The 24,420-nt window shown below is 49.2% G+C and overlaps 1 protein-coding gene across 18 annotated transcripts in view; it reads left to right on the plus strand.

Moving 5' to 3' along the window:
* The window catches only part of RAPGEF1 (Rap guanine nucleotide exchange factor 1), a 134,851-nt gene that overhangs the window by 61,446 nt on the left and 48,985 nt on the right, over positions 1-24,420 (plus strand). For 13 of the 18 annotated variants that reach the window (XM_059142361.1, XM_059142375.1, XM_059142359.1 and 10 more), the window contains exons 2-5: positions 6,987-7,126; positions 7,720-7,833; positions 12,430-12,608; positions 16,959-17,115. In XM_059142361.1, the coding sequence (XP_058998344.1) occupies positions 6,987-7,126; positions 7,720-7,833; positions 12,430-12,608; positions 16,959-17,115 (590 nt within the window). Of the gene's footprint in view, positions 1-2,333; positions 2,359-6,986; positions 7,127-7,719; positions 7,834-12,429; positions 12,609-16,958; positions 17,116-24,420 lie in introns of those variants that run through there. The other 5 variants (XM_059142367.1, XM_059142377.1, XM_059142366.1 and 2 more) reach the window with 2 other exon arrangements.

Here is a 24,420-nt window from a genome sequence, read left to right on the forward strand (position 1 = left end):
TTATGTAAAATTCACAAAGCTGTAAATTAAGCTATACTTATAAACTGTCAAAAAAAGTAAGTGCTGATAAACACAAAAATCAGAATCGTGGGGAGGAGGGGGTGCCTGGGGGCTCAGTTAGATGAGCAGCCAGCTCTTGGTTTCCACTCCGCTCATGATCTTAGGGTCATGGGATTAAGTCCTGCACTGAGCTCCATGCTTACGGCGGAGTCTGCTTGGGACTCATTCTCTCTTTCTCACTCTCTCTCACAAGTAAGTTAATCTTTAAAAAAAAAAAAATCAGAGTCACAGTTACCCGTTTTGGGGTCGAAAGGTGTGATCATGAAGGGGCATGTGGTAGCATCAGTGGACTTGAAAACTTTCTGCTTCTAGAGCCATGTTGTCTGATACAGCAGCCACCATCTCAAGTACTCAGTAGACATAGGGGCCATCATGTGGGACGGTGCGGATACAGAACATTTCCATCATTGCTGAAAGTTCTGTTTGATAGAGGCCAGGTCAGTGGATGGATGCGTTTAATTCTAAGGGCTGTGTGTGTGGACTTTTTCAAAATTTTGTTTTAATTTCAGTATGAGAAGATCTCTAAAAACGCACGTGTACAAAATCGGAAGTGTAACTAAGTAAGAAGTCAGGGACTAATAAGAGAGTGGTTGATGAAGCGACATGAGACCCCCGCAGTGTGGGAGCTTGGCTTTGGCCTCTCGGCCAGGTGATTGATACACTTGAGGGACTCAAGAAGAGGGACAGGAAGTGGGTGTGTGCACGTGTGCGTGTCTGGTGCCGTTGGCAAGATTACCCTAGCAGAGACGTCACCCGTTGCTTCCTCCCGCCCTGCCAGCTCCGGTCATTATAGTACTCTGTCAGCTCGCAGATGCAGTTTGCGTGACCTTGCAGGCCACCCGAAATCTGTGTTGTTGACCCATTGTTTCAAGGAAAAGATGACAAGCAGCCTCCCAGTCAGAATCTGTCCTAGTTAGTGCTGTCTTCTATTTCCAGAGTTGAGGAGGTCCGTCACCATTACGAAGAACCAGCTTTCTCCACTTGATTTAACACCTTGAGTGTTAAAGGTCCGTCTTTCTAGGCTATTAAATACTCCCAGGAGAGACATTTATTGGTGGATGCAGTTCTTTCTTGAAATGCTGATAGGGATTGCCAGCTGTGCCTCAAGACGGACTAGAATTTCAGGCTGAGGTTGAGAAAGTGCTGTAAGACACTTCTTGCCTCCAGGAGGTGCCCTTGATTGCTTTTGGGTCCTGATCAGGGCTGGCTCTGTGAGTGCAGGAACCTGAGAGGTTTTTAGGGGCCCACCGTGCGTTGCTGTTCTGCCCGGTTGTGATGGCACGTGGTGAATCTGGCCTGTTCATACAGCAGCTCAGGGTCGCAGACGGGCAAAGCGGAAGTTGGCTCGGGCAGCCCAGGTCTCTGGAGGTCTTTGACCGGTGGAGAAACCATGCATCCTGCCTAGACTTCCCCATTTGTGTCTGCTTTTCTGGGTCTGCTTTCAGTCTTAGTTGCATGGGTGGAAGTCCCACGGATTAGGACATTACCATCGCCCCTGGCTCGGGAACCGGCCTGGTTAGCACTGTGACAGTAGGGACATTGAGGCAGGCAGTGGAGACGTGCAGCCACAGAGGGAAACAGATTGAGACTTCTGGCCCATGCTAGAGGAAGAGGAGGATGGCATTTCTAAGGCCCTCAATTACTTAGAGTTGTTAAGTTAAAAAAGTTCAATGCTGCAGAATAACCTGATTGCTACGGGAGATGAGAATTCATCTTAAGTTTGGTCAGCCTCGCTGCCCCTTCCAGGTAGTCCCGTCTGGCCAGCTCCCAGCACGGAGGCACCATGTGCCCGGTACCTGGGTAAGACCCTCCCAGGCAGTGCCTCGCTTATTCTACATCACGTTGGCCATCTCAAGGACAGGGCCATCAGCCTTGTTTTCCAGAAAAAGGAACCTAAGACTTGGAAGGTGATTTTGAAGTATTTTAACCCAGATAGTCTGACTTGAGAGCTTACCCTTTTAACTCCTGCGTGTATGATCGGACCGGTGACATCATTCTGAAGTATGAAGAAGGAGGCACAGACTGTATGGGGGGCGCACCTGCTTGGGGAGAAGAGGCAAGGTACAGGAGGACGGCGGAGCCGCACCATGCCGGTCCCTGCTGTGACTCCCAGGGATGACTGTGACGTGTAAGGGCAGCTGCCGAGAACCCCTCCTTACACTGTACTGAGCTGTTCCGTGTGCGGGGAGAGGTGCACCAGCTTCCTGTGGATCTCTCTACACCTTTGGGGTCCAAGAAGGGCTTCCTGCCAGCAGACAGCTGCAAAACCGTGTTTGGCTTGCCCGCATATGAACGAAGGTCAGGCTCTGGCTTTTCTCTTTGGTCCAGAGTGCAGTGGGCTTCTAGATAGTTGGTAAAGAGCAGGTAGTTTACCTGATCCTGCCTGCCACCTGGAAAGTCTTTGTCTCTCTGAAGCCACAGGCAGTAACAGACATGGTGACAGACCTGTAGCACAAGGTCCTATGTCATTTATTTGGAAGGGTGTTTTAATAGTAAACCGTTGGAAAAATGGAAAGGGGGGGGGGTGCCTGGGACACCTGGGTGGCTCAGTCAGTTAAGCATCTGCCTTTGGCTCAGGTCATGATCCCAGGGTCCTCAGATCAAGTCCCACATGGGGTTCTCTGCTTGGTGGGGAGTCTGCTTCTCCTTCTCCATCTGCTTGTGTGCTTGCTCGGTCTCTCTCTCTCTCTCTCTCTGATGTTTAAGTAAAATCTTTAAAATAAAAAAGGGCGGTGCCTTGTAGTTTTAAAACTACAAAGCATTTATTTTTCTATTGCACAGGATCATGTTCTGTCCCCTAATTTTCAACTACTTTCAAATATTTTCTGTGAATTTCAGGTAGTATCAAAAGAAGTGGTCTGGGGCGCCTGGGTGGCTCAGTGGGTTAAGCCGCTGCCTTCGGCCCAGGTCATGATCTCAGGGTCCTGGGATCGAGTCCCGCATCGGGCTCTCTGCTCAGCAGGGAGCCTGCTTCCCTCTCTCTCTCTGCCTGCCTCTCCGACTACTTGTGATTTCTCTCTGTCAAATAAATAAATAAAATCTAAAAAAAAAAAAATTAAAAAAAAAAAAAAAAAAAGAAGCGGTCTGTTTTGTGGGATAGTTCCTGATTGGTTGGTTGAATGTTTACTGAGCATCTTCTATGGGCCTGGTACCATGTTAGCACGGGGGATGCAGGCATGCACAGCTATGGTCCTCAGGTGAGTTTGCATTCTTGTGAGGAGACAGGCACATAAATAAATCACTTAATAAGATGGTTTCAGACCTGGACAGCACTGAGGTAAATGGTGAGGTGAAGGAAGTACTCAGTGGGTTTTTGCTTTTTATAAAAACAGCTTCATTGAGATATAATTCACATATACAGTTGGCTCAAAGTGTGGAATTACGTGTGTGTGTGTGTGTGTGTGTAGTAATTTACTGGGGTTTGGTACAACTGTCACCAGATTCTAATTTTAGAACATTTATGTCTGCCCCAGAAGAAAACTCATTAGCAACCTCTCTCCTTCCCTCTCCCATTCCCTCATTCTTAGCCACGAACCTACTTTCTGTCCCTATAAATTTGCCTATTCTGGACATTTCAAATCAATGGAAGATCCTTCAAGTGGTCTTTTGTGACTGGCTTCTCTCACTTTGCATAATTTTATCAAATTTGTCTATGTTGTAGCAGGTCTCACTCAGGATTTCATTTCTTTTTATTGCCAGGCAATACTCTGTTGTATGGGTATGCCACATTTTATGTGTTTGTTCATGGACATTTGAGTTATTTCCATCTGTCGAATCTTATGAGTAATGCTCCTGTGACCTTTTGTGTACGAATCACGTGGATGTGTATTTTCATTTCTCTTGGGCATGTGCCTAGGAATAGAATTGCTGGGTCGTCCGGTAACCGTGTTTGATCTTATGAGGAACTGCCAGATATTTTCCACAGCTGCTGCCCCATTTTACATTTCCAGCAGGAGTGTAGGAGGGTTCCAGCTCCCCAGCCATCACACGCTTGGTTACTACGTGTCTTTTACTCTGCACCGTGGGTTTGAAGGAGTAACTTGTGTCGGTTTCGGCATTTCCCTGATTTCTAATGATGTTGAGCATCTTTTTGTATGGTCATTCCTCATTTGTGTATCTTATTCGGAGAAATGGTTTTTGAGTCCCTGGGTCATTTTTAATTGGATTATTTGTCTTTTGTTGTTGAATTGTAAGAGTTGTTTGTTTTCTCTATGCAGGGCCTTATCAGGTGTAGGAGTGCAAACATCTTCTCCCATTCTGTAGTTTGTCTGTTCATTTTCTTGTGGTATCATTTGCAGCACAAATGTTTTAATTGATAGGTAATATCCTGTTAGTTTCAGGTGTACAACTTAATGATTTGATATTCGTAGGTGCAAAACAGCGACCCAGTAAGTCTAGTTTAAATTTTACCTTTCAGTGAAGTCCAATTCATTTGATTTTTCTTTTGTCACTTGTGCTTTTGGCATTCTAAGAAACCATCACCAAATCAAAGGTCACAAAAAGTTTATCCCTAGGTTTTATTCTAAAAGTTAATAGTTTTAACACTTACATTCAGGTCTTTGATCCAATTTGAATTAATTTTTGTATATGGTGTGAGGTAAGAGCCCAGATTCGTTCTCGTTCTTTTGTATGTGAAATGTCCAGTTGTGCCTGCATCACTTGTTGAAAAGAACATTCATTCCTCCATTGGATAGCCTGCATCCTTGTTAAGAATTGATTGGCCGTAGACACGTGGCCAATTTATTCTGGACTCTCAATTCTATTCCATTCTATATGCCTGTCCTTATGTGAGTACCATGCTATCTTGATTACTATAACTTCTGAATAGGAAGTTTTAAAGTCAGGAAGATGAGTCTTCTCATTTTATTCTTTTTTCCACATTGTTTTGGCTATTCTGTGTCTCTTATATTTCCATGCTTATTTTAGGATTAGATTATCATTTTCTGCAAAAAGCCATCTGGGATTCTCCAAGGGATTATATTGAATCTGTAGATCAGTTTGGGGAATATTGACATTTTAATATTAGTCTTAATTTGTGAACGCGGTATGCTTTTGCATTTATTTAGATTGTCTTTCTTTCCACCACGTTTTATAGTTTTTAGTGTGCATCTTGCACTTTTTGTGTTAAATTTATGCCTAGCATTTTATTCTTTCTTTTTTCTTCAAGATTTTATTTATTTATTTATTTGACAAACAGAGATCTCAAATAGGCAGAGGGGCAGGCAGAGAGAGAGAGAGAAGAGGAAGCAGGCTCTCTGCTGAGCAGAGAGCCCCATGTGGGGCTCGATCACAGGACCCTGGGATCATGACCTGAGCTGAAGACAGAGGCTTTAACCCACTGAGCCACCCAGGTGCCCCTAAGTATTTTATTCTTTTTGATGATATTGTCAGCGGGAACTCTTTGTTTTTGTTTTGTTTTTGTCAAAGTGTAATTGATACACAGTGTTACACTGGTTGCAGGTGTAGGACACAGTAAGCCAGCATCTCCACATGTTAGGCTGGGCTTACCACAAGTGTAGCTACTATCTGTCCCTGGACAGCGCTGGTACAATATCATTGTTATGTTCCCTATGCTGTACTTCTAACTCCAATGATTTATTCGCTCCGTAACTGGAAACCTGTGTCTCCCACTCCCTTTCTCCCATTTTGTCCGTCTTCCCAACCCCTTCCCTCTGCAACCATCATTTCCCTGTAGTATAAATGGAAGCTTTTTTGAAGATCTTATTTTATTTTATTTGTTTATTTATTTTTGAAAGACCCTTGAGAGAGTGTTTAAAAATTTTATTTGACTGAGAGAGTGTGTGTACACAAGCAAGGGGAGCAGCAGAGGAAGAGGGGGAAGCAGGCTCCCCATGGAGCAAGGAACCCAATGCAGGCTCGATCCCAGGACTCTGGGATCATGACTGAGCCGAAGGCAGACTCTTAACTGACTGAGCCACCCAGGCACCCCAAGATCTTATTTATTTATTTTAGAGAGAGAGGGAGAAAGAGAACCCCGTGTAGACTCCACACTGTGTGGGGAGCCTTCCATGGGGCTCTGTCTCACGACCCTGAAGATCATGACCTGAGCCAAAATCAAGAGTTGGGCACTTAACCAGCTGAGCTACTCAGGTGCCCCTAAATGGAAGCTTGGTAAAATTTCATTTTGGAACATTCATTTCTACTGTACAGAAACCCAACAGACTTTTGTATATTGATCCTGTGGTTTATTAGTGCTAATAGTTTTTTAGTGAATTGCTTGGGATTTTCCATACACAGGGTCATCTACAAATAGTTTTATGTCCTCCTTCCCAAGCTAGACGACTTTTGTTAGGTACTGGAGTACGATACTGAGTAAGAATGGTGAGAATGGGCACGCTGGGCTTGTTCCTGACCTTGGAGAGAAACCGTCCAGTCTCGCACTCTGTTCCGGGGGTTTGGGCACCTCAGTGCTGTTTCAGTCTCTAGTGCCGACTCTGAGGCCGTGCCTGTGACACTTGCTGCTGTTCCCTAAACCAACAGAAACGAGGACGTTGACTCAAAACCTCAAAAGGAGGTTGACTCAAAAATGTATGACTTTCATTCCAGTTCATACATTCTGCACATCCATGATTCTGCTTTGGTATTCTTGCTTCTTAGCCAGTTCCCTTAGACTCAGCTCATCAGACAGAGTAAAGAGGATGCTAGAATACTGGCAGATTCTTTTTCCATAGCCATTCTGACTGCCTTTGACTTCCACAATTCTGAACAGCCTAATTTAGATGGAAATTGCAGAAATTAAAACACGTGAGCAGAAGTGTTTCAGTCGATCCGTCTTTCCTTTCCTTTGTAACTAAACAGCCAGGGAAGAAGATTTGTCTAGGGACGATGCTCATTTCTGCGGAAGGTCCGCGGAGCACAGCTTCTTCCTACCCTGCTTCTAACCATTCACCCCTCCTTGTTTCCAGACTCCCAGCGCTCCCATCTCTCCTCCTTCACCATGAAGCTGAAGGACAAATTCCACTCGCCCAAAATCAAGAGGACGCCGTCCAAGAAGGGAAAACCAGCCGAGGCGTCTGTGAAAACCCCGGAGAAGCCCGTGAGCAAAGTAAGCCGACTCTCTCTAGGTGTTCCTCCCGGCCTTCGCCTCCTTCGAGCAGTAGGAGTTTGTGCTGTTTTTAAGTTCATTCCCTGGGGATTCAGCTTTCCGTGCCAAACACCTGCTCCATACCTACTCCACAGCGTTCGTGCTGCCAGGCAGGGACGGCCAGCGTCCTTGCGCAGTGTGAGCCTGTAGGATGGTGACTGTTTGTCCTGTTAATCAGAGTCGAGCTCAGTCGGCTAGAACAGTTCCCCTCTTCCAGATGTGTCATCCTCTGGGCACGTAAAACAGCTCGGCCCACCGTGTCTACACCCCGTGGTGCTGCCTCCCTGCCCCAGATGGCCCCGTGTTGCCCTACACACGCACACTTAGAGGGAGGCGTGTGACGTCCAGAACATCCTTCATTAGGCTTCAGGGCCCATGCTCTGAAACATGCCAAATTCTTAAAGCCCGGCCAAGGATGTCCTCAAGCACTGGCAACCTGAGCAGGGCTGGCTGGGCCGGCCGTGTCGGAACAGCGGTAGACGTTCACCTCCCCCCCCTGCAGCCTCAAATGGCCATTTCAAGCTCTGTAGGAATCCAGGTTTCCTCTCTTCCAGGAGGCAACAGACAGATTTCTACCAGAGGGCTACCCTCTCCCCTTGGATCTGGAGCAGCAGGCAGTAGAATTTATGTCCACCAGTGCTGTGGCTTCCAGGTCTCAGAGGCAGAAGGTCAGTGTGACGCTAAGAACAATTGGGTTTGCCTTGCCTTCTACTGCAGAATCCTGGGCCGTGGTTTTGGGGCTGGAAGGAAAAAGCTACTGCAATATCCTTGTGTTCAGTTGGGTGGCAGCTGTGGGCTTCACTGTTCAGGAAACAGTCCAAGGGGCCTTGGGTGAAATGAAGTTTATCCAAGCCCCTGTGGTCTTTGGAGAGAGCTCAGCATTCCGTGACGAAAGCTTGGGGGTCCTTTCTGGGGTTGTTTGGGTATACTGCTTGGGTCCGGCGGGTTCTGGGGGAGGTGGGTGAGTCTCAGCTCTTCAGACCCGCTCTTCTTTCCTTGAGCTGCTCAGGGAATGGGACTCATTAGGGAGGAGCGTCTGCTGGGACAGGCGCCGGGTTACACATGTGCGAGACTGTGTGCGGTGAGAACGCACAGAACCAAGTACTGAGAACCGGGGACACCTTTTGTGCTGCTAACATTTGTCCAGACTTGCCTGAGCCCCCCTGCTCGGTGCTTTGCACTTACTCTCTCACTGAACACTCACAGCGACCCTGGGAGGTGGAAACTTACCTTGCAGAAGTGGAAACCGAGGCTGTAGAGGTAGGAAGCCTTAGCCACTGTCGCGCAGGAAGAGGTAGTGGAGCTGAGGTGAGCTCGGGCCGCCTGACACCCTCGTCAGTGCTGGCGGGGCACCGCGCTTCCTCTTTATGAGAGCCGGAATTGATGTTGGGATGTCCTACAAATCCAGATGGCGACTCACACACGAAACAGAGAAGCAGAATTAACCGTAGTAATGTAAAATAAAAGGAAGCCCATAGACAAATGCATCCAAACACTCCGGTGCATGTCACACCTGCACTTGGACACCGCTGGCAGATGCTGCCCCATTACGTAGACACGTAGGCCTTGACTCGTGGAGTGTACCTATATTTTTGTTTTTGTTTTGACCAGAATATCGTAAAATTCTAGTTAAAAGTGGAGAACATTGAAGTCTGAAGTCCAAAAGTCTCTTGTTGAATAACCTTTTTCCCAAAGGAGGCTGAAGAAGGTCAAGTGTTGGTTGTGTGACAGATTGATGAAACCCTGGACCGCAGCAGAGTAGGAAAGTAGAACACTTGGTGTGCAGCACAGTCATTTTCTGGTTCAGTCTGTTCAGCAACCTCTTGGAGCTGAGTTTGGTTAAAAAACAAACCAAAAACAACAACCCCAAGCAGTGTCCTTGGCTGGGTAGAGTAGCGCTGGCAGCCCGGGGTAGAGCGGCTGTGTCCTGCTGGTCCCCTCTGATAAGAGACTGTCACTCCACTCCGTTCTTGGAGCGGTTCCCCCTTTCTGCATCTCTCCAAGAGATGGCACAGGGGCACGTGAGTATGAAAGTGTCCTTCACCCAGGGTGAGTTCCTGCAAATCCCAGGGGACATTGGCAGTGTCTAGAGACATTTTTGGTTGTCAGCACTAGGCTGGTAAAGCAGGTGCTGCTGGGTCTGGTGGGTAGAAGCCGGGGATGCTGGTGAACATCCCACACAGTCCAGCCCCCTGCAGCAGTGGGTTATCCCCTGCAAGATATCCATAATGCTGCGGCTGAGAGCCCGTCCTGTGGCAGGGGCTGTAGGTACAATCTTCACCCGGGGAAGAGAGTTCCTCCAGTTGTTGGTTGTCATCCTTTAAGAAGGGTTGAATCAACCTGTTCTGCCCCAAGTCAGCTGCCCAGGACTGTGAGTACACACCTGATTAGCAGAAGCCCACAGGCAGAAGTGGAAGTGTTGGCGAGTCTGCCAACACGTGTGAACTTACAAGATGCTGTTGGAGAAATCTGAAAATACTTTTGTCACTGGCTCTCATCATTATTGATTACTTACTAGCTCTCTTACCTCTTAGAGAATATCTCCATTTATGTTCTCATTTTAATCCCAGTTTATATGCATGGCATTCTGTGTTGATTTTATTTTTACTTTTTTTAAACTAGATTCTACACCCAATGTGGGGCTTGAACTCATGACCCTGAGATCATGAGTCACATGCCCTACTGCCCGGGCCAGCTGGGCGCCCCAGCATTCCCTGTTTAAATACCGGGGAACTGCAGCTCAGGAGGTCACAGATTCGGATTCATCTGCAGCTTCCCGGGGGTCTCTCATTGCCCAGGCCCTGTCCTGGGTGATTCTACACGCTGTCCTGTTTACTCCTCACTGTAACTATGTGCAAAAGCTTCTTTATTGCTCATATACAGAGTCTGGGCTCTGGCCCAAGTTTTCTCCATCAAAATCTGGTTTTATTTTATGAACTACTTCCACGTGCTTTCTCACTCACTGCCCCACATCAGGCTCTGTAGGTCACCCAGGTTAGGGATTAGCCTCCCTGTTTTGCAGATGAGCCTGAAGCCAGTGGACCTCAAGCCCAGTGGTGGCTTCGGGTCTAGGCCCTCCCCCAGCACCATGACCCTCAGGCAGTTGCCGGGTTTGTGGACGGACAGTGGCGTCATCCCCCAGAGCAGGAGGGGATGCCCCGGTACAGCCAGGTGACATCAGCGGAGCCAAGGCTTTGGGTTCCCAGCTCTAGCACGAGCTCCGTCCGGGAGTCTCCCTGTAAACTCTCTGACCGCTGGCTGCGTTTGCGAGGCGCGGAGCTGTTCAGAAGCAGAGGGGCTGCGGGCAGACCCTGCTCGGAGGCCGATCGTTCTGGGAGCACAGCTGGCTGGATGCCCAGCGGGTGGGACCTGACGCTGCTAAGTTGTCAGCTCCCTTAGCAGGAGTGCGGCGCAGGCTGGCGCTTCAGTGGCTCATTTGATCTCTGCAAAGCACCGGAAGATTCTTTGTGCTCAGAAGTGCCCTCCTGCCCCTTTTGGGTGCCCCCATCTCCAGGTCAGCCCCTTTCTCCCTGGCAAACCTGACGACACATTTTCTCATGATGTTTGCTGCCTCCTCCTCATCTTTCACCATCCCTGGCCGCGGACATGTCCTGCTGTGCTGAGATGGGCAGGGCTGAGGCCAGGGCCCTCTAGCTAGACTGGCCAGCCGGGGTTTCAGTCACACTGCTGTCTGGGTGTGATTCCTTCATAGTCACGTCCTTCCCGGCCCCGGCGGGCAGTGGCAGAGCAGAAAGCTCCTATCTCCATGAGGTCCGTGAGGTGGGAAACAAGAGCCTGAATTCTTGGAAACATACAGTGAATAAATGTGTCCGATTGTTAAAAAAAGAAAAAAAGGAGAAAAGGTGAGGGTAAAGTGGCCAGTGATGGGGGTGGGGAAGGGGTGCCCCTCCCCTTAGAAAACATCATCCTTGGGGTCTACAGACCACCTTTGGGGAAGTACCCTACTGAGGGTGGAAGTTGCCTCAACGAAGAAGCTGTTTACTTCTTGATCCCATTTGTCTATTTGTCTTTTGATATTCCCATTCATTAAACATGGCAACTTAAATAAATTTACACTGACATTCCCCATCGTTTAAGAAGAGAGCTAGTGTTCCGAATCATAATTACTTCTTGTTATATGTGACTCATCTATTTACAGATTATTGTTTAAATCAGCTTTTTCTAGGATGTTCTTCTTGCCCTTAGTTGCTTTTATTAATGTAGTCACTGGACGCCAAAGAGCCCACAGGTGGCAGTTTTCCTCCTATACAGCCGTCGTAATTTGCACTGAGCATGTAACCCGTTTCACTCGGCTAGGGCTTCTGTTTTCTAGACGGCCCTGATCTCCCTTCCCTGCCAGCCAGCCGGGACCTGGGTTGCTGACATTAGGGCCAATAGAGAGGGAGGCTGGGGAAAGGAACCGAGGTGCGTGTGTGCCCACTGACTGTGGACTCGAGGTATCCTGTAGTCGTAGAGAAAAGATTTGGGCATGAGAATTTGAATGCTGGTTAGCGTAGGGCTCTGTATGTGGTTTTCCTCTTCGCTGGGCTTTCTGCAGGAGCAGAGGGGCCGAGTGCTGTTCGCGTCTGCCGCCCGGGCAGTGCCTGTGTCACCGCCGCCTGCTCAGACTCCTTTGCCTTTTCACCTCAGCGCGTCCGCCCCTTCTAACCCCGGGCTTTCTAGACCCTTTGAGAGAGCCGCGTCATGTCCTCGAGAGGGGGCTGTCTCTTTGGGTTGAATGTGGGACTCCAGTGAGGGGTCCTGGGAAGACGGGTTTTGAACACAAATGCCTCTGCCCATCTTGCATCGTCCCTCAGGTCTTTGAAAGGCCTGGGACCTCTGGATTTGATTTACTGGATAGATAAGCACCGGGAGGAGCTCTAACTGTTGGTTCTCTAAGCTTCTACAGCTGTGAGCAAATTAGTCCTCCCTACACGTAATGAGATGAGTGGCGATATCTCAGTGAGGTAGAGCAGGAGAAGCCATTTTTAAGACCTCAGGCCATGTCAGTCTGTACTGGGGAGGGAATGCAGGAGGATCTCGGTGAACTTTCTTGGGGCAAGCTCCCTTTTCCTTCCTTCAAGCCTAGCCTCTGTATCCTGATTGCAATCCTTAGAAGGTGATTTGGCTTGGTTTCTGCAGCAAGAAGCCTTTTCTGTTTGCACCAGTGTCAAGCTAGTTTATAGGAAATCATACTTTATTTTTCTCAAAATAGCTCCCTTTAATCTCTCTCCTCCCTCCTTATGCTTAACATTTCCTTTCAGAACCTGAGCTGGCTGGAAGAGAAAGAGAAGGAAGTTGTTAGTGCCTTGCGCTACTTTAAGACTATTGTGGACAAAATGGCTATTGATAAGAAGGTCCTGGAGATGCTTCCAGGGTCAGCCAGCAAGGTGCTGGAGGCCATCTTACCGCTGGTGCAGAGCGATCCTCGAACTCAGCACAGGTAAGTTGTGCCAAAGTCCTTGGCTGTGTCAGAGCGAGGGAGGCCTACGGGCGTCTTGGTGTGGGGACACTTCAAACTCCAGGCTTCTGGGGATTGGGGAGAATGTTGGGAGGGAAAGGGGGCCCTCTCCCCGCCCTCCACAGCTATGACTTGATGCTCTCCCAAGGTTGAGGTGGTTGTGGCTCATGAGGCCTTGACACTGAGGGAGATCTCTTGCCTTGGGAGGGATGTAGCCGCAGGTAAGTGTGTGGTGGTTTCTTTGCCTCGCGTCATTGGCAGTAATCACGCTGAGACTTGGACACAACACATAGCTAGTACCCTTCCTTGGGTTTATGGGAGCATGAAATCTTACTAATACCTAGCCTGGTAGAAACCTCGACTGCTTAGCTGCTTAGGCCAAAAGAGAGAAGAATCCCATTTGAGCATGGATTCATGAGACATTCCATTGTGTCAAGCTAGGATCTCCTAGACAGCGCCCGGAGCCCCTGGAAGCCAGGTGTGTGGCGTGGAGTCTGCCTTCTTCCCAGGGAGCTTTCGTGGAGGAACGCTTCTCCTGCTAGAGGGCATTTTCCTCTTAAAGGCTGGGAGCAGCTTGCTCCCGTCTCTGTTGTTAGGAAAGGAATATTAAATGTGATCGTATGTGAGAGCCTCACAGGCGCTTTTCCTTTGAGAGGCTGTCAGATGCCTGCTGGCTTTGTTTCTTTTCTGGTACCTGCTCAGGATCAACGCATCTCTGTTTTCAGCTCCTTGAGATGGTTTCCTGTTCATAGAGCCCAGTGAGACTGAGCTTTTATGAACCCCTTTCAGAACTTGGTAGTTTCTTCTTCTGGGAGATAGTGCAAACAGTGTCTTTATTTCCAAGAAGCTCTCTGCCCTGGGGCTTCGGCCCTGGGGTCCCAGCTGCCCCCTGCAGATTATACTCCTCGGGCCAGCTGGTGGCAGAGAAAACATTGGTATGGCTTTGCCTTCCTGCTATTCTCACTTCTCCAGGCCTTGCTGCTGTCCCCGAGGAGGAGCCTGAGGGTCTCGGCATGCCCTGCTCAGTTGCCACACACACACACACACACACACACACACACAGTGCTTTGTGTGCTGGCCTCCAGACAGAGGACTGTGTCTCCCTGGTAGTGAGCCCTGTGCCCAGCTCATAGAGGGCCCCACACGGCTCTCCTCTGAGGCAGTAGATGGCTTTGCTTTCTATGCCCTGTTCTCCTGCACCTCTACCCGTGAGGTGGTCCCTACCACGGGAGAGTTAGAATCCTGTGGAAAAAATCAACTTTCCCACAGGTGATAAGGTGCTAATTTTATGGTACCAAATGGAAGGTCTGTTGGGATTTGAAAGAGGGAGAGTTAGAGGAGAGCCCGTGGTCCAGTGGAACTTGCCAGAGCAGGAGATGCTGGGGCAGGGCCTGAAGGAAAGGTAGGAATTGGACAGGCCTTCGGGGCAGGGGAGCAGGAAAGGCAAGGGCCTGAGGATGATGGGCACAGGTAGGAGACACGGCAGTCGTGTAGCGCACAGCATGGCCACTCTGGGGCCTGACGAAGGGGCTGTGGGCAATCGGGGCTCAGGCGTTGAGCCTCTCCGGGGGGGTCGAGCGAACCGTGCTGAGCGTGTGCGGTTGCTGGGGCTGTTGCTCCGGGACCCGGGCGGTTCCCTTCTGGACGCGCCAACACGGGAGAAATGGATCAAGCGATGGCACGCTGGTTTGGAGGCTTTTTTTTTTTTTTTTGTCTATGGGGATTTTTGTAGGTATTTTGTAATTGACGAACTAGCAATAAAATGTCTAGAACCGTTTCCTAGAGGGAAGCAAACGCCTGGATGTGGCGTGATAAGCGAGGACTTTCCTCAGGTAGTCCTGGGCTGATCCCACTTCCAGGACTTTTCCTCCTGAAATTCTTGTAAAACCAACTGATATTTTTCTTGGTCGCCTTGATAGCTTCTCTTCGAAGTTTCCTCTTCGATTTCTTCCATCCTGTCATTCCTCTCAGTGCAGTTTATAACCTGAGAACGTGCTTTCCTGGCTTCTTCCCCGAGCTTTCTCCGTGGGGCGGGTCCTAGCTGGCAGGGTCTCGGTCGCCCTCCCCTAGGGCGCTGGGACAGTGGTGGACCAACCTTGGAACAGGCCCCTGGGCCGCTGAGTGAGAGCAGCGCCCGGAGGCTTCTCCCGCGCGGTGGGGCGTCCGGATCGGTGCTGGCCTTCAGTGTGCGTGGCTCCGCTCTGTTTCCGAAGTAGACTGGCCGCGGGTCCACTGGACATGGTCACAGTCCAGGACCCCCCTTTCTGAGTATCTTAGCCCCTAACACAGGAATATTCTGCTTCCAAGGTAACACAGTTGCCAGATTCGTCAGATGCTTTCAGGGAAGTGTTGCCATTCGGTGCAGCTAGAAGTTGTTACGGAAGAGTGTCTCTCTGCCTCCTTTTCGGCTTATCCTGGCCAGTAGTTCAGCAGTGTGGTTGGTGCTTTGGTGGGATTCCCCCAGGGGCGCTTTGGCAGAAGGCGGCAGTCTTTGTTCACAGAGCCCTCACCTGGCCCTGCCTGAAGCGAGGAGGAGTGCTGGCTGTGCACGCGCGCGCACACGCACACACACACACACACACACACCCCACCCCCGCAGGATGCTGCCACCTCACGTCCCACCCCAGGGAAGACTGAGTTCTCGTCTCCCTCCCACCACCCTCCTTCCCAAGAGAGTGGGTCCAGCAAACACTTGTTACTCCTGTTATTCTGTGAGGCAGCCAAGCCCCGGCTCTCTCGGGCCCTTTGGTAAACTGTTCTCGGTCCTGATGGGACCCGAGGAGCTGCCTTTCATTCTTTCTGGCTGTTGGGTTTCTCCTGTTGGAACATGCACCGAGTGGAATGCGGGGCCAGATAGAAGTTGTCGTTTGATACTGACCTCGCCAGAGCCTTGTTCGGTTCAGGTTTTTGTTTGAAATAGCTTTGTTTTTACAACCTGTTTGGGGTTTTTTGGTTTTGGGTTTGTTTTTTGTGGGTTTTTTTTTTTTTTTTGAGATTTTATTTATTTATTTGAGAGTGTAAGCACGGGGGGGGGTAGGAGGTGGGCAGGGAAGAGGAGAAGCAGGGAGCCCGACGCGGGGCTGGACCCCAGGACCCTGGGACCATGACCGGAGCCGAAGGCAGAAGCTTGACCTGCTGAGCCACCTGCGTGCACTTTTAGAACCTTTTAGAACCTGTTTTAATCATATCTTACAATATTGTATCTTTTTCTCAAAATTCTGTCTTTGGCTTCTAAATGTCTACCTCATTCTTTTTCTCCCCCTGCTGCTTTTTTAAGTGGAGAAAGGGGCCTCCCCCAAATCTTCCATAGTTTTGCTCTTCCTCTCTTATAATATATAATATTTAAAATGGAAAAATAATCCTTTCCATATTCCTAGAGAAAATTATCTTTAGTTACCTAAAAATGTGTAGGAGATCTGGGGTGCCTGGGTGGCTCAGTTGTTAAGCGTCTGCCTTTGGCTCAGGTCATGATCCCAGGGTTCTGGGGTCAAGCCCCACAATGGACTCCCTGCTCGGCGGGGAGCCTGCTTCTCCCTCTCCCGCCCCCCCTGCTTGTGTTCCCTCTCTCGCTGTGTCTCTCTGTGTCAAGTAAATAAAAACTTTAAAAAAATGCGTAGGAGATCTAAAAAGTCTACATTGGGGCCTCCCCTCCCCAATCATTGAGGCGTCCAGGAGTCTCCGGGCCCTGCGCTCCATGTGAGGGCTAATCGCAGTGTGCAGTCGACGCCTCCCCCACCACGGGCCTCCTCGCCTCTCATCTGCCGTCTTGAAACGCTCTTAGTGCGCTGCTCTGGTGTGTCTGCCGCAGAGTAACTGCAGGGGTGATGGGGCTGAGCCCGGTGAGGGAGTTCTAGTGACGTACAGACCTGTCGGAGCTCGCGTCTAGAGGCCGCTGCAGTAACGGATCCTGCCTGTGGGCTCCCTGTGACACATTTAACGTGTTAGTCTGATGGAAAACAAGACTCCTACAGTGCTTTGACCAGTGATTAGCCGCGAGGAGGAGCGGAGGAGGGGGCGCTCTTTGACAGAGACCGGACTCTCTTGGGGTGTGAAGTTTGAAGTACAAAAACTCATGGTCGAATTTTCATATGTTCCATTTGGGAAGTGAAAAAATTTTATAACAGACTAGAACATCAAGCTCCGTATGGCATTTGTGGGATGTAAGGGCCTAGGTCCCCGGGGGTAGGGGGTGTTACTAAAAAGGGGGTGTGGCTCTTAAAGACAGATGGAGAAACATGCCCTCGTCCCCGAGAAACTGGATTAAACAGTTGCTTCAGGTGAGGGTTGCTTTAGACGTTTAATTTTCTTTACAAACTCTTCTCTGCCCCCCAGCTCAGCCCTCTCCTCCTGCCATAGCCGAGTGTACCAAAGTCTCGCCAACCTCATCCGTTGGTCTGACCAAGTGATGCTAGAAGGTGTGAACTCAGAAGATAAAGAGGCGGTGACAACCGTGAAGGGAGTCATCAAGGCTGTGCTGGACGGAGTAAAGGTAGGATGCAAGCGCCGGGTAGCCTCCCTGCTGGCGTCTGTCACACAAGACCTTGTTCCCGAACCGAACACCTTGGAACCACATCTCCCTGCATCTCCGGTGTGGGTGTACTGCTCTGTCCCATAGCCGTTCACTTCTCTCTGGTACAGATGGCTCACACAGCAATGTAAGTGCTAATGGAGTGCTCGTCTCCATAGCTGGAAAGGCTGCCGGAAGCAGTCAGACTTTATTGAGCACATATTAAATCTTCAGTGAGTCTTTATATTACAGCTCTGGCTGTGCGTGCTTGCTGGCTAGACAAAAGGCAGAGGAAATTGTTTTTGCAAAATTCTCAGCAAGTCAGTCACTATCTTTTCATGTTATAAGAACTTCTGGGATTCTTGTTAGAAAAGCGGGAGTAAGAAGTGAAACTGTCTGGATTTGAAATCCTTGATGCAGTTTGTGACTTTACTAGCCAGGGAAGTCAGAAACAGCATGGTGGGAAATTGTGAATTACAGTTAAGGTGGGAGGTGAAGGCCGGAGAGGGTCTGGAATTGGGGTCCGTGGGACAAACTCTGATTTAGAGATAATAAGTCCTAGTGGGTGAGGAGCAAGGCAGGATATTAAGCATGAAGTGGGTGAGGGCCTTTGGGTCAGGATTAGGGCTGTGAGCAGTGGGAAAGTAGAGACCCTGCTATCTTGTGAGGCCATATTATGTAGTGGAAAGAGAGCTAGTCTAGGGCCTGGCTGGGTTTGAATCCCAAGTTCACTCCTTACTAGTCTGTGAAGTTGAGCGATTTACTCAAAGACTTGTACCTTAATTAACTCGTCTATAAAATGGGTATAATAATAGTGCCTTATATCCTAGGGTTGTGGGAAGTATTAAATTAGTTTCTACATATAAAGCTTTTAGAACAAAGACTGGCACACACTAAGCACTCAGACTGTAACTGCTTTCTTTTTTTTTTTTTTCTTTTTACTAATTTTGTGGTGCTGAGTGTATGCTTTAGAAACAAATCTCTTGGCGTGGGGGAATTAAAAAAAAAAAGTAGCCGTGTCATCCTCCTTTCTACACCCTTCAGTCCCAAACTGTAGCTGAGGTCCGTAAGAAGTGCTTTCTCCGCCCAACCCTGCTATCAGATTCCCGAAAGCTGCCTCCTCTGGTTCTGGAGCGTGGACTAGGGGCCCCACACATGGTAAAAACGGTAGAGGAAAGGCTAAGAAAGCATTGCTTAATGTTTCGAATTGCTCCAGAGTGAACCGTGTCAACTGGGGAGGTCTTGGTGGCTCCCTGCCTCCAGCTCTAGGGAAGGAGCTGCCACGTCAGCTGGGAGCGTCATGGAGTTCACCTAGAGGGAGGCTTGATTGGGTGGCAGCAAGTCTCCTCTGATGGCTCCAGGCCCTCTTCTTTCCCCGAGGTTTATGAGGTCCCACGTCGTCTGTTTTGGCCAGTGAGACTTCAGGGTATAGCCCATTGTGGCTGTTGTGCAAGACCTTTGTCACCGTCCAGATTTTGGAGTGCATTCAGACATAGTGATCCACGGAATCTTCCCCGCAGCTCTCGGAGGCCGGCAGGGCAGAAGGAGACGTGACCTGGGTCCATGCTTCCTCAGAGTCTGTAGAGATCTGGCTCGCCCAGCCCTGGCTCTTCCTGTCCAGGCTTCTGGAAATGCTGTTATTGAAAGTTGTTGTTCTGCAGGTGACATGGTTCCGGTTTCCTACTGCCGCATGATAATGAGATGTGCAGAACCAGTCAGAATGCCCGAAACAGAGGAGGTGGAGTTTCCGTGTGTAGAGCTTTGTCACGTTCCCACGTCAGTTTCTGTTATGGAATCATTAAACCACCACAGTGTCCATTGAAAGACATGTCTAAAAGACACATTCCTGATTTCTTAAATTAACCAATGAGAGCAGGAGAGAGAGAAACTGACAGATTGTGAACGCATCTGTGTCTGGAAACAAGTAACTTTTCCTCAGTTGTTTTTAAAATACTTAACCCAGAAGGAAGACTCTGTAGGTGATGAGCTCTGTGAATTCAGTTCCGTTTCATTTACTCAGGAAGCATTTATCGAAAACCGCCTGTGCGCAGGCCGTGTGATGGCGTTGGGCATGTAGTGGTAAAACGGGTGCAGTCCCGGCCCTGACGCCGCGTCTGTCGGAAGAGGGGAGGGGGCAGCAGAGGTCGTAATCTGGGATTGTAACTAGGATGAGTGTTATAAAAGCAAAAATGGCACAGGGTCTTACTTGGCTTTTGGGGAGACCTTCCTTTTTTAGGGTGGTCAGTGACTCTTCCCAGAGGGAGAGACAGGCCAAAGGCAGAGGGCTGTGCAGGAGTCGGCTTAGTCCTGGAGGCTTTAGGGGTTCAGATCAGTTCAGGCCACAGCGACAGTCCAGACACTGTGCTGTTGGCGTGCGTTGCCGGGGCCTCATAGTACCGGCAGCGGACACTTTTTCCCTCCTCACGCTCATGACCATTCTGAACGTGGGCCTCTTTCCCCTTCACAGGCGTGGGAGCAGGCTCGGGCCGACAGTGGTCAGGGGCAAGGTCCTGCCTCATGCCGGGGCCTGCTGGACCCCAGGCCCTGGGCTCTCCCCATCACCCTCGGCTGCCTCCCACGTGCCCTGCCTCCACACTGGCTGGCCTTCGGCTTCTCTGCCGGTGTCCCATCAGGCTGAGCACACCGTATAAGCCTGTGTCCTGGTGCTGTGAGAGCCTCAGTTGGCTGGGAGGGTCAGGGCCCTGCAGAAACGAAACAGATTTCTGAGGATGTCTTTATCCTACTTGTAGAAGTGCTGGCACGTTCCTTTAAACTGAGTCACCGCCTTTTAAGTAACTCATTCAGTTGGTAAATGGAATCCTTTTTTTTTTTTAAAGGTTAAATAAGTGTTTTACAGGATTACTTTGTTTAGTTTACTATTTATATTATTTATTACATATTATTATATTTATGTTATATAGTATATTTAGTTTATTGTTTAAATGTCACTTGTTAGCCCTGTAAGCTTGGGCAAGATACTTCTGTGAGTTTCCGGTAGGTTTTTAAATATTTACCCTGAAGAACTAAAGAAGGATTGAGTAAGACAGTGTACATCAAGTAGCTGGTAAGTGCGAGGTGTCCAGTGAACGGTGGTGAGTACTGTTAGCCGTGGAAACGATAGTACCCAGGATGGCTCACGTTTACCAGTTCTTCACAGTGGGTGTGGCTCTTCTCCACGCGTCTCACGTCAAGAGGCAGAGCCGTTATTATCCGACCTAGCCCAGGCAGGTGCTCTGCTCGCGGCCCGGGGCTCAGAGAGGATGGTGACTCCCCGAGGAAGCAAGGTGAAGGCCCGAGCTTTCCCTGGCACTGGCTGTTGGGAGCCGAGCTCCTCAGACTCCAGCAGGAGACCCGGGTCTTCCTTTTGCAGCCAGCGCCCCAGCTCTCCCTACCTTTGCCATCTGTCAGCTTCTCCTCTCTTCTCTGGAGCACAGTCTCTTACCCACCGCCCTGCGCTCCCCTTTGTCCTCTCTGCAGACCTCCCAGGGACGTCGGTTCTCAGACGGAGGGCCTCTTCCCCTGACCTCCAGCTCCCCCCAACACACACACCACTTACGCTCACACTTTTTTTTTTTAACCCTTCTAATGCTGACAGCCTTGGAGGAAAATGTGGAACACCTGCAGTTCCGCCGTCTAATTGTCACTCCCAAAACTGGACTTGTGTACCACGCCAGACTCCCTTCGCATATGTTAACCTTAAAAAATAAAAATTATTTTACTAGCAGAATGGGTTTAGTTGAGAAGAGCAGAGAATTGCAGTTTGGGACATGCAAGCTATGGCAAAACCACAGGCAAGTCCAACAAAGAAAGGAGGGAGCGTGGCTTTATGGACAGGACTTTGGGAGCGGCTGTCCTGGACCGAAGTCCCCTGGAGAAGCAGGACTTCAGGGCAAGGGCGGTTCCTCACTGGCTGAGCTGCTGGGGTAGTGGATTTCTCTTCGGAGAAGCGTCCGTCCTTCCCTGTTGAGTCTGTAGCCATGATTCCCTCCTGTGGCGGGGGCCTCTGCTGGGGTCTCTGAGTGATGGTTCTTCCTGAAATCGTTGGCAGTGGTGTGGTTCCCCTTTCTAGCCAGCCAGCTCCACTTCAGTGAGGTTTCTCTGTATTAGAATTTTCACCTACAACAGGAATACTTCAAAAGAAATATTTTTCTGACTGTATCAGTTAGGATTAGGTTTGACTACAAGAAAATCCAAAATAATTCTGGTTTTTAAAAGATAAAACTGTGTTTCTCCTTCGTGTACAAAATGTTCACAGTCTGCTAAGTAGTCTGAGGTTAAATAACATTTTCATACGATGATCAGGGATGTGGTCCTCTCCTCTCTTGCTTTCTTGCCTGCCATCCTTAGCACGTGGATTCCACCTCGTGGTCCAGAATGACTGCTCAGTCTCCATCCATCATGACTATATTCCAGCCAACGAGGAGGAAGAGAGAGTAAGGTGTGTCTTCTCCATTTAAGGGTGCTTCCTCAAAGGCCTTAGGAAATTCACTCACATTTTATTGACCAGAATTTGGTGACATGTCCGGCTGAAATTCTGTTAATAAGGAAGAACAGGTAGCAGGGGCAACTAGCTGTCACTACCACACTGACATCTCAAATAAGCCATCTCTTTTATTCCTCATTCAGCCCATTTTACATTTTTTGATGAAAAACTACAAGCATTTGCAGAGGAAAAGACAGGACAGTGAAGGCCCGTCCCAGAGCTTCCACAGTTGTCTGCTCACGGCCAGTCTTCTGTACCTCAGCCCACTCCCCTGCGCCATGGGAAGCAAATCCCAGCTGTCTGTCCTTACGTCTGTAAATGCCTTCGTGTGTAGCTCCAGGCCAAGGCAGGCTCTTCTGCGAGGGGCCAGGTAGTACATATTTGAAGCCTCTCAGGCTACAGTGATTTCTGCTGTATTTTGGTCTCTGTTACACATTCTTTGGTGTTTGTTCATTTTGACTTTTTAAAGATTTTGTTTATTTGAGAGAGAGAGAGAGAATGTGCAGGGGGAGGGGCAGAGGGCAAGGGCCAAAAGCAGACTCCCTGCCAAGTGTGGCGCCTGAAAGGGGTGGGGTGGGGGGCTGTGATCCCGGACTCAGACCATGACTCGAGCCAAAATCAAGAGCCAGACCCTTAACCAGCTGAGCCACCCAGGCCCCCCCTTAAAGCGTTCTTACCTTGAGGGCCTCACAGGAAGCAAGCCCTGAGCTGGACCTGGCCTGCACACAGCATGTAGTTTCCTATGTAGTAAAGCTCGCGCACATCAGGTGCCTGGATGGCACAGGTGGTGAAGCGGGTGGTGAAGCCTCTGCCTTGGGCTCTGGTCATAATCCCAGGGTCCTGGGATAAAGTCCCGCATTGGGCTCCCTGCTCAGTGGGGAGCCTGCTTCTCCCTCTCCCTGTTCCTCTGTGCTCTCTCAAATAAATAAATAAAATCTTTTAGAAAAAAATAAAGCTCATATACTTACTAGTTTATTAAAATGTGTCTAAAGATCCCTTTTCTCTTTGTTTTTGTCCTTGTAACTTAACTTATTTTTAGAAGGGTTTGGTTGCTGCTGCTGAAAGTCTCCCACATTCTGGGTTGTGCTGGTGGCACCTGTGCCGTGTTGTTCAGCATGTGCCTCTGTCCCTAGAACTGAGGCTGAATCAGATTCAGGTTTTCGTATTTTGAATCCTTCCTAGGCCTCCCTGCATCTCCATCAGAAGGCATCTTTCCCTTTTCAATGTTAGCAGCCATTGATGGTTATCGTCTAGATCCATTAATTGATTAGGAGTTGCAAAATGATGACTTTCTAATTCTTTGTGCCGTTAATCCATCATCACTCAGCTGGGACACACTTAAATGGCAGACTTCCTGTGTCAATTTGTAGTTATTCTGAGTTCTAATTCTCAGAGGAAAGGCAGGATCAGACCTCAGTTCCTTCCCTTATTTACCAGTTATCAAAATAGTGAGTGTTTCTAGCATCCTTTTTTTTTTTTTTAAGATTTTATTTATTTATTTGACAGACAGAAATCACAAGTAGGCAGAGAGGCAGGCAACGGGAGAGGGGGAAGCAGGCTCCCTGCCGAGCAGAGAGCCCGATGTGGGGCTCGATCCCAGGACCCTGAGATCATGATCTGAGCTGAAGGCAGAGGCTTTAACCCACTGAGCCACCCAGGTGCCCTCCTAGCATCCTTTAACACAACCAGTCAACCGAGCTTTTTCAGATACGATCTTGAACTCATGGCTGTGCCTGTGCTGGTCGTGCTCCAGTCCACTGTGGTTGTCACTCTTCCTGGTGCCCAGGCCTCATCTTGGGCCGCTGAAGACATCTTCGGGCTGTTTCCTGAGTTCCCTGTGGCATGACCCTAGAGGTCTTTGAGAGTTTTCTTACATTTTCATATGAAAAGATATTCGAGGCTCCTCTGATAGTTATTTTCTTTGGGCGTGGCGGTGGCGCAGGAAATGCCTTATTGAGATCTCATTCCCAGACCATAGAATTCGCTCACTTACAATGTACAATACAGTGATTTTGGGAGGGGTATGTTCACAGTTTGTACAACCATCACCGTAATCAATTTTACATGTTTATCCCCTCAGGAAGGAACCTCATATCCTTTATGTTCTCCCCAGACCCGCTCTCCATTCCTTGCCGTCCCCCCGGCCTTGGGTAGCCTCTGGACTACTTTCTGTCTCTGTAGATTTGCCTGTCAAGGGAGTCGGATCCTCTGTGGCCTTGTGTGACTAGCTCCTGTCTGTGTTATGGTTTCAGAGTTCACCCATGTGAGAGCGTGTGTTCTTTTTATTGCCAAATAATACCCCATTGTGTGGCTGTCCCACGTCTTGTTTATTTGTGGACATCTGGATGGCTGTGTTGTTTCTACCTTTTGGTGATAAGGAGTAATGCTACCACGAGCACTCCCGTACCCGGCTTTTTGTGGATGTGTATCATCCTTTCCCTTGGTTACACACCTCGGAGCACAGTCACCAGGTGACACGGTGACTCCCGCGTTGCTTCCTGTGTCTTCTAAAGCAGCTGCGTCAGCTCTCTGCCCCGCCAGCAGTATCTGCGGGTTCCAGCGGCTCCAGCTTCTCCGCATCCTCTTGGTTCCCGCTTGTCCCTTGATGTGGCCGTCTCGGTGGGCTTGAAGTGGGACCGCACGGTGGCTTTGATCTGCAGTTCCCTGGCTAATGATGTTGGGTCTGTTTCGTGTGCTTCTTGGTCATTTATATATCTCTCTGGAGAAATGTCTGCTCAAATCCTTTGAGATTCAGTTTTTCATTGGCTTATCTTTTTATTATTGAGTTATAAGTCATCTTGTCC

This window comes from Mustela lutreola, chromosome 12 (genome assembly GCF_030435805.1).
Source record: "Mustela lutreola isolate mMusLut2 chromosome 12, mMusLut2.pri, whole genome shotgun sequence".
Classification (NCBI taxonomy): Eukaryota; Metazoa; Chordata; class Mammalia; order Carnivora; family Mustelidae; genus Mustela; species Mustela lutreola.